Raw genomic sequence first — 9206 nt, 5'->3', positions numbered from 1 at the left:
AGTACAGACCTCTGAAATGAACAGGATACAGACATCTCTTCTGATTTAAGATGCCTTGCAGTTTCAAAACACAAATGGGTGGGCTCCGTGGCATTGGCCTGTGGGTGCTCTATTCTTCCAAGTCTAGACTTTACCCCTTGGAGTTGAGACATAAAACATGTCAAAGGGTCCTGAATACTCAGAGAAACCGCTGGGGACGAAGGTGATTTGCATCCCGTACCCTTTAGGAAGGAGCAAATCTTCCAGCCCAGCCTTCCCAAAGAACTACAGGTTCTAAAACACCAGACAAGGATGAAGTGTGGCAACCAAGCAAGAAACAAGGCCACCAAGTGGGGACTGTCCAGAGGCCTCGCTTTGGTGCAACCTCTATCTCCAAGGGAGTTTTGTAGCTTGTTTGGCAGTTGAGGCCACAATGAGGGCATTTCATCCACCAATTTTCCTTGAGAGCCCAGCTCGGGGCTCCCTAAGGAGCAGAGGAAGGTAGCTTCTTTGGTAGACGAGGAATTGTTCTGTGGGGCAGCCTGGTGGGAAAGCTACGGGAATGCCAGAAGTTCATCAACAAGGACACTGAAAAGACTTTGGAAAATACATAGAATACAGTTCAAAAGCTTAAATGTATACAGTCTTAACCCGCCGTGCCGAGTTCTTCTTTAGCCTCTACAAGTCATATCTGTTTGCGTTCCGCGTGAAGAAATAAATCACAGCATTGTTTAAATTGTTAAGTGTGTGCACGCCAGGCAGGCACAGACCTGAAGCCCGGCTTTGAAGCTTCCCAGTGGCAACAGTAAGAAACTCAGTCCAGCTTGGAGAAAACCACGGGCAGATTTTTGGTTTGGCTCAGAACCTTCTTTTCATCTTTCAGGTCACAGAGTGCAAAGGGGTAAAAAAATTGTAAATATTTTCATAATTTGAAGCACAGTTTTATTTTTCCTTCTTGCAAATTTATCTGTTTTTTTTTTTTTTTTTTTTCGTCCAAAGGACCTAGTGAATTCTAGAAAAGAGACTGATGGCTTTTCAGTAGAAATAATTTTTCTTCATATGCCTTTTTTGAATATTTAAAACAAATTGCTAGCATATTTTAATTATGCCTAATTAAATATGATGACAGTCATTTATAACCTTTCGTATTTCACAAATTTTGTTGTGGAAGCTATGGTGTGTCACATAAGTGTGTCCCACAGTGTTACCTTTTGTCCACATTTCTTTGCTTTCGAATGTTCATTGCAATGACTTGTTCAATTGATTTTCAATGATATAAAAAGAGGGTCCGAGTTCTAATGTTATACAGAAAAAGAAAGCCTGCTCTGCTGATGTTCCAGTTTCTGATAAGACATTCTTGGAAACCGCAGCTGAATTCCTGAGTAAGCAGGACTGGTAAAGGACTGGGCCCATCAATACCCCATCACACAAGAGGGAGGGGCCCATGGGGCTCCACCCCTTCTGGAGGATTGTTAATAAGGGAGGGGGAGACTTTCAGTAGTGTAGCTATTGACAAGGTGCCCACATTTCTGTAAACAACTTCAATGAAATTCACTGGGACACACACACACACACACACACACACACCAGCAGAGTCAAATAGTCTATCTGGGCACACAGCAACTTCTAGGAGAAAACCAGCCACAATTTTGTTGCTCTGAATACTCAACTGGGAAATAACCACCTCAATTCTCTTGTATTTTTCCTTTCAGTTCCATATAACCCTGTATGCTTACCTGCACAATGAAAAAGAATGTGTGCCTGCCCATCCTCTCTCTCTCTTTTTCTCTCTCCCCCCTCCCTCCCTCCTTCCCTCTCTCTCTATCTCTCCCTCCATCCCTTTCTTTCTCCCCCTCCTTCTTTCTTGCCCCTCCCTCCCTCTCCTTCTTTCTCCCCCTCCCTTTCTCTCCCTCCCTCTCTTTCTCCTCTCCTTCCTCTCTGTCTCCCTCCCTCCCCCTCTCTCTCCCTGAGTTTCATTCATTTATTTATAATTTTTGGTACACTGTAGCGTTGGGGGTCCAACTCACTGCCAGGGGTAAATCACAGCACATAGAATTTCCTTCGAATAATTTTAGAATACAAGAGCCACTATCCTTTCTGCATCTTTCCAAGATTTTTCCTAAGGAGTCAGAATTCTTGCTCAGGCTGTTTGGAAACATCCATGTGTGTGCAGATTTTTTTAAATTATTATTTTTTAATTTGTTGCCAGAAGTGACCATTATCCTTAGATGAAAGGAGCAAGCCTTGTGTGTGGCTGTACCCAGAGTGAAGGGTTCAGAGGGTTTCTAGGCAAACATCATAAAAAGCGTCCTGTTTTAACTAAGCGAGCAAGGAGTACGCTTCTTGAACAGTATTTTTCAAAGCCTAACCTCATGCTTTAACAACCCCAGATGACTCAGGTTGCTGGCTTTCTTGTTTCCTGGTTCCCTTTCAATGCCTGGATTCAGAAAAACTCGAGATGGAAAATCCCCCTTGGGTCACCCAGTTCATTTTTCTCCAGGAGCCAACAGATCCATCTCGGAGCGCACATCCCTCCTGCGCACTGGACAGTCAGGGTGCACCATTTTCTTTCTCTTTTTTAAAAACGGACATTTCCATCTTTACTGAAACACAATCAACAAAAGGAACAACAAGTGAAGTTGTACAACTGGATGTAGGATACACGTGCACACTTACAAAGCATTCTCCAAATCGTTCTGTAATGTCGTTGAAATTAATGACATGTTTGTCACTCACTGGGTTTTCGAATTCCTTAGTCCACCGGCTTGTCACGCGTCTCAGCTGGCTCAAACCACCACTTCAGCTCACTCCTGCGCTTCATCCTTTTTTTATTTATTTTTATTTATTTTATTTTATTCTTTGCAGGTTTGTGTCCTTGCCTTCTTCACTACATCTCTTAAGTCATTAAACTATTTTAGAAATAAAATTCCGGTAAGATGCATTGACCTGTAATTATGACAGTCATGATTGAAAGGACATTGTGACCCTGACGACATGGTCCCAGCAGGACTTCAGTCTCTCAGAGAAGAGGCCCTCAACCTTCTCGGTGCGAAAACCCTTTAATACAGTGCTACAAGTTGTGGCGACCCCCGCTATAAAATTATTTCTTTGCTACTTTATAATTTTGCTACTGAATCATAATGCAAACATCTTGAGTTTTCCGATTGCCTTAGGTGACACCTTTGACCCCAAAGGGTCACGACCATAGGTTGAGAACCGAGGCATTACCCTCTCTTCTCGCAGTAGCTCCATACGGGATGTTTCAGGAGCAGCTTCTCCAGGACCCTCCCGGTTGGACTCTTTCCCGGGGGAGCAAATGATTACGGAGAAGTTCTACTTACTGTGCTGGTTTGATGGAAATATATTTTCTACTTTTCATGGATGTTTCCTTCAGTGTCAGCCCTTGGTGGAGGTAGTTCACACCTCCCAGAAAGCCATGGTCTGTGAAGGTTGCCGGGATCACTACAGCCCCTGTGGCTGTGACTGGTTCCCAGGCCACCACTAATGTATGCTGTCTCCCATTCTAGGCTTCCCTAACTCTCAGCACATCTGGTGACCCCAGTGTCTAACTTACCTGGGGACAGAGAACCCCACTCTTGAGTGCGGTGAACATTGCTCACTTTACTGTCTTTGGGTTTACTTCATCTGTCTACTATCACCGCTCGCTCATCTGAGAAGTAGCGAGAGACGCGAGATGCGCTGGCACGTTGCTGGCATCAAACCTGTGCTTCCTGCTTCTGCGGAAGCCCCGCCTTTTCCTGATGAGCAGGACTGATTGCCCAATGAGGAAGACGCTGACTTCTTTCGCCACCCAGCCTCCTAGCACGAAGGACTGAAGTTCCCAAGTGCTTTCGGAGTTATGTGGAACTCTTCCTGTGTTCTGTAGTTCCACTCTCCGGACCCATTGATTCGCATCACAGAGTTGAAGGTATAAATGGGCGTAAACCCAGCCTCGTTTTCTTTGACACCTTAGTTGCTGGCGCACGTGTTCTTCTCATAGGAAACACTACTACAAATGTTTGCTGGTTCGAGGCCGGAGCATTCTTAGTTTGCGGGCAGTCACAAGCTGAGCCCCGGACTGGATCCACCTCTTTTGCTCCAAAGCGACATACATGCCTGGGAATTAACTACTGCTGAGGGGGCATGGAAGAAATGTATGTAGCAGTTGTCAGAAGGATGATGGCATATGTTTCAGATTGCCTCCTGGAATGAGGCTGAACCGTAGCAGGTGAACAGTCTAAGCAAGGTGCCACGGGAAGGGATCGGATGAATTCAGGAGAGAATTTTGAATCATTAAAGTTTGACCTTAGCTAATTTTGTTGAGTAGAAGAGACAATCATAAGACCTTATATCTCGTGTGTTGAGCAGCTTTGGCATGTGAGTTACCGGGAACTTTATCCTGAGTGTGTTGGCCAGCTTTGGGATATGATTTGCTTTGGGGAAAGGTTTTGACTAGGGCAAGGTGACTCACCTCAGATGGACACCTTCATTACCATGGGTGACCCCCCCATACATACATACACATGATTAAAAGTAAAGCAGACCTTTAAAAAGAATGATCAAAAACGTATTGTGAGATATTCCAAGGGTTGTGTCACAGTTTCCTCTGATTGAGATCTTGTTTCCAGAACAAGCTCCACCTGTGTGAGGAAGCTGCCTCAGAGGCTCAGGAAGGCCTGCTCCAAGACCGTGGAGTCAGCAAACGGTGTCGGAGGGGACACTGACCAGCTGTGCTACTGAGAAGAGCCCCCCCACATAGTGAGCTTTCTGCAAGCTCCTTAGGGTGGGCTTTTCAGTGACGAAACTGCTTTTGAGTTGTCCCCACTCCTTTAAGTAGCCCTCCTCTCACACTCTTGTATGTGACCCCAGTAGAAACCCAGTGCTTCACATCGTTGATCTGTAATGGGCTCCCTATCTTGGGTAGGTAGACTTGCACATGTATGTGCTTGTGTAAGTGCATGTATGTGTGTGTGCTACTAAGGAACAATCACACACTGTACTAACTTATGAAGATGCTTAAAACTAGATAATTAGATTGTGCATAGACTATTCCCACATGTGATTATGGACAAAGTTGGATTGAAGTATTTTTTTTTTTTTTTGCCACGTGTTTTCTAATACTGCCTTTTCATTTTCTTTTTCTCCATGGCTTTGGTACAGCAGTGATTGATTTTTTTTTTTTAATGGAACAGAGATGGGAAATAAATGAGGCGAACTCTTATTTCCCTGTGGTTACACCTCCATTCAACACTATACACAAGATCAACACAATCTCCTCTTGGTAAGGCTGGCGATGATTTAAAACATCTTAGCATCCCCTCCATCCCCCCCCCCTCCGCAAATGAAAACAGATTTCACAACCTGAAAGTATCAAACCAGAAGTTTATTATATATAAACACATTTCTTAATACTGTTCTTTCATTACTTTCAACCCACGAAAGGGAGGAGTGGCCCAGCCAGACAAGAGATCGTGTGAGGAACAAGCGATGCATACGCGTCTCTATAACTCGGTCATGCTACTGCAGGGAACATAAAACGAGACTCCATATTAAAACCACGGCTTCATTGCGCTCTTATTTGGCTCCCCGGCGCTGCCGGAAGTAGCGGTTGTAGGCAGCGTTGTATCCGTAGACCATGGCGTAGCGTTCACACAGCTTGTAGTCATCACAGGCCTCCCTGTTGATCTCGTGGGCAGGCTTGTTGCGTTCCCGGACTCTGGAGAGTAGAGGAAAAGACACAATTGAACGGTAGAAAGACAATGGCACAGTCAGACAAAGGAAAAAGGGGAACTGGGGAAGCCCTTCGCGCAGTACGAGAGGTATCTGAAGAGCAGGCACAGGGCAGGGGAGAGCAGGTTTCGGGTTGGGTGTTATTTTTATGACTAAAAAGTAGAAGCTTGTTTTTCTGTCTCCTCTTCCTCCCTCCCTCCCTGACTCCTTTCTAAGCCCAAAGCGAAATAGTTTCTAAAGGTTCTGGCTTTTTTCTGTGTTGCTTTTCAAATTCTGTGAGTTCAAGACATAGAAACGGGGATGAGCTCTCTTCCACACTCTGTTGGGATCCGGGCTCCGGCCCTGGGAAGAATGGCTAAGCCATTGCGTCCCACTACGTACCTCTCTTGGGCTTTGGCTCGCCATCTCTGCTGAGGGGATATAAAGGTGTTGGCGTTTCTCCTGTTGATGAAGGGACCTAGAACGGAAAAAGAAACATGTACTTTCATGGAAACAGCTGAGGGAAGTATTTTGTAAATAGTCTGAAGTGCAAATCCATCTGAAATCCCATTAATCTCCTATACTTTACATACTGGAGCTATGCAAAAAACATAAAAAAAGTATAAAGCAGACTTTATAAACTGCATGATCAAAGGAAATGAATAACCGTGCATGTGTCTTGGGGACTTAAGACACGGGCCACAACAAGTTTTATCTGCTCTGTCTTTGTGGAATCCTTTGCTACTTTTGCTAATACTCAAGGTTCTTTTCAAGTGTACTTAAGAGAAATGTTCTCAATCTTTGTATACCACCAGCATAGGGACAAGTTAAACCACGAAAATGAGGAACAGATTAAACTCAAGACGGAGGGCCCGTAGGCCCGGGGTGTGGGAGGTATGGCGGGTGTGTGGGGGTGTTGGGAAATGGGAGCAGGTAGATGAAGGGTTTAAAATTATCCTCAGCTGTGCACTGAGTTACGGGAGACCCCAAGTGGAAAACCAAACCAAAAATTGCAAAAATTACAAATTAAACACCCTTCCAATTAACAAAAAAAAAAAAAAAAAACAAAAAAAAAAAAAACAAAAACAAAAACCAAAAACGGAGAATGCTGTTCTCTGTTTAGCTGTAGCCAGACTTTCCCTTCTGTCTACTCAGGCCCACAATCTGATGCTGACGCCTGTGGTCTCCCAGACGGCGGCACCCCTCTGTGCCTTCTCGGTTGACATTACTCCTCACTTTCCATCTATGTGGCCAACGTGATGTCAACCTAACATTTCCAAGTGCTCTGGATGCAGCCTAATGTATTATGCCATTTAAAGTGTTGAATGTTGTTTACTCGGACAGTTTTAGTCACTGGGTTTTAAAATTCAGTTCTCCCACTCCTCCCCTCCCTCTCCATCACAGACCTGACCAGCACTTTAGCTTTAAAAAAAAATTGGTGATATTCTTTAATGCAAGCAACTGAAGTAAGATAGCGCAGCATCTACTTACTGATTTCATAGGACTCCATGCTTTCGTGAGATTCTGGAATTAGAAGAAAGACTCGTTTTAGATTTGTTTGTCACGTGCTGACATTTTCTAAATGTAGAGGTGGAAGGGGAAAGAAGAGGCAAAAAGATGATAGGAGTGCATTTAGTGAGGTCCTTGTCAGGGAATTCTGGTCACATAGGAATTATGAGTTATCTCTTTATTTCTAGCTTTGCTTTGGGCGTCTGTGCCCTCGCCCATCTGCTGACACTGGAGGTAGTTCACAGTTTGGGCCAAGAGTTCCTGAGGTTGCTGAAATTTTCAGACATAACTCACAGGGCGATGTGTTCAGTGGAACACGGAGTTTCCAGAATGTCCTCTCATCCGATGTATTCAGGAACCAGTTTGAGTCTAGACTCAAGGGACTCAAAGGCGCGCATGCAGCAGCCAGGATTCTCCAGGTAGGAGCTCCAGGGTGGTTATTGAACTGCACGACCCAGACAGTTTCTAAGAGGGTTCGGAACAGCTCTTAAGGATGGGTGTTAAATTGGCAGCCTCCGAAACCACTGGCTCCCTCTCCCTGCTCAAAACTGGGCACAAAGCCAGGGCGGAGCGGACGTCAAAGCAAATGTTTCTGCTTTCTATGTCTCTCCTGAACACAGCAGGCAAGGTAGGAATAGGGCTGTGTTTATGAGCGTCTGCCTGCCTGAGAATTGAGAATGAGAGACAAGGAGAGCAGAAACCATATGCAGAGAGTTTATGAATAATTCAAAGTCCGAGAGCCGTAACATTAGAGCTATTTATACAATTTAGACTTAAAAGAAAAACAATGAAATATGATCAGAACAATTTAAGCAGAACTCTGTAAATAATCTGGCTTCAAACCCGTGAGCAAATCACATATGACTTAACATATAGGTCGCAGAAAAAAATTTATTCTTTGTAAACAATTATGAACTTGGTGCTTTTCTAATAATTCAGCTGTAAAGTTTCTCTAGCTAATACTTGCCATGGGAACTTATTTCCTCAAATATCCTTAATGTATTAGTCCTCAAGTCTGAATAAGCATTCTTATAAAGGTAAGGTCATGGGGCAGGGAATCGACACATCCCTGAAAATATCTTGGTCTCCAGGTGTGTAGATTTATCCCTGAAAGGGCTCCTCCTGTTCAAATAGCTCACATGCGTTGGGATACACAGAATATAAAACAGATGCTCCGGAATGACCAGTGACCATGGAAACAGGGAAACTCACTTCGTGATAGTCTGGCTTGTAATAGAGAAAGGGAAAGACTTGGAAATGGGGAGAGTGACAGTAACCATGAAGGGAAGCCCGAGGTCAGAAGGGAGAGAGAGCCCCATAGGTAGCAGGGAGAGCGGTTTCTCACCATAGCAAAGGGCTGCCACGGCCAGCGCAGCCAGGATGGCCAGAGGGAGCAGGCTCTTCATGGTGTCTCTGGTGTCCTGTGAGTCGGCCTCTGTGTCTGGCACGGCAGGAGGGGAGAGGCTCCGACATGCTTCTGGGGAGGGCTGAGCTGTTTTTATAGGAACTTGAGCAGCTGAAAGGGGAGGAACCGGCGAGACGGGGGCTGGACAAGGTGGGCTGGCTTGGCACTGAATTTGCCTTGGGATTTCGCCCAACTACTCATTTCTTCCAGATAGTATCTACACAGCGTGGGCAGTTTCCCTTCACTCTCGGTCCTGGCTGTGCTACAGCAGGATACTGTTCTGGTACAGAAATTGTGGCCACCCTCTGTTTTCGAGCCAGACCCTGGGCACATGTCCACGAAGAGGCCAGATACCACAAACACAGGTTTGCCTTTCGAATTCCTCCTCTGATCTACTTGCTGGCCCTGACCACTGGCCGTTGGGGTTTGATCCACAGACAGAGCTGTAGTGTTCTCTTTGCTACCCAGATGGATGGAAGAGAGGTGCTGGAGGAGAAAGGTCCCCACTCTTTATGCCGTGATAATCTTAGATATCTTCACAGTAGGGCTGAATTTTCAACTCTAGACCAATTGAGTATTTGCCTGGCCATAGGCACATTGTGCA

General features: G+C 45.1%; 1 protein-coding gene across 1 annotated transcript; it reads right to left on the bottom strand.

Annotated features, from left to right (window-relative positions):
• Positions 1 to 5341: 5341 nt before the first annotated feature.
• Positions 5342 to 8667, bottom strand: MGP (matrix Gla protein). Its single transcript, XM_080914975.1, has 4 exons — positions 8543 to 8667; positions 7180 to 7212; positions 6091 to 6166; positions 5342 to 5695 (listed from the first exon to the last, which is right to left on the bottom strand). The coding sequence occupies exons 1-4, from the start codon at positions 8601 to 8603 to the stop codon at positions 5554 to 5556; spliced, it is 312 nt and encodes a 103-aa protein (XP_080771101.1). The 5' UTR covers positions 8604 to 8667; the 3' UTR covers positions 5342 to 5553.
• Between the last annotated feature and the right edge of the window lie 539 nt (positions 8668 to 9206).

This window comes from Micromys minutus, assembly GCF_963924665.1.
Source record: "Micromys minutus genome assembly, chromosome: 3".
NCBI lineage: Eukaryota > Metazoa > Chordata > Mammalia > Rodentia > Muridae > Micromys > Micromys minutus.
Note: the sequence above shows the minus strand (reverse complement) of the source record. Positions and strands in the feature narration are given on the sequence as shown.

What these genes read in the sequence shown, in the direction of transcription:
- MGP (XM_080914975.1), bottom strand. Translation starts at nt 8,603, where the DNA reads ATGAAGAGCCTGCTCCCTCTGGCCATCCTGGCTGCGCTGGCCGTGGCA. An exon ending in CATGGAGTCCTATGAAATCA is followed by an intron (nt 6,167 to 7,179) that starts GTAAGTAGATGC and finishes TTTCCGTTCTAG; the next exon opens with GTCCCTTCATCAACAGGAGA. An exon ending in CGAGCCAAAGCCCAAGAGAG is followed by an intron (nt 5,696 to 6,090) that starts GTACGTAGTGGG and finishes TCTACTCTCCAG; the next exon opens with AGTCCGGGAACGCAACAAGC.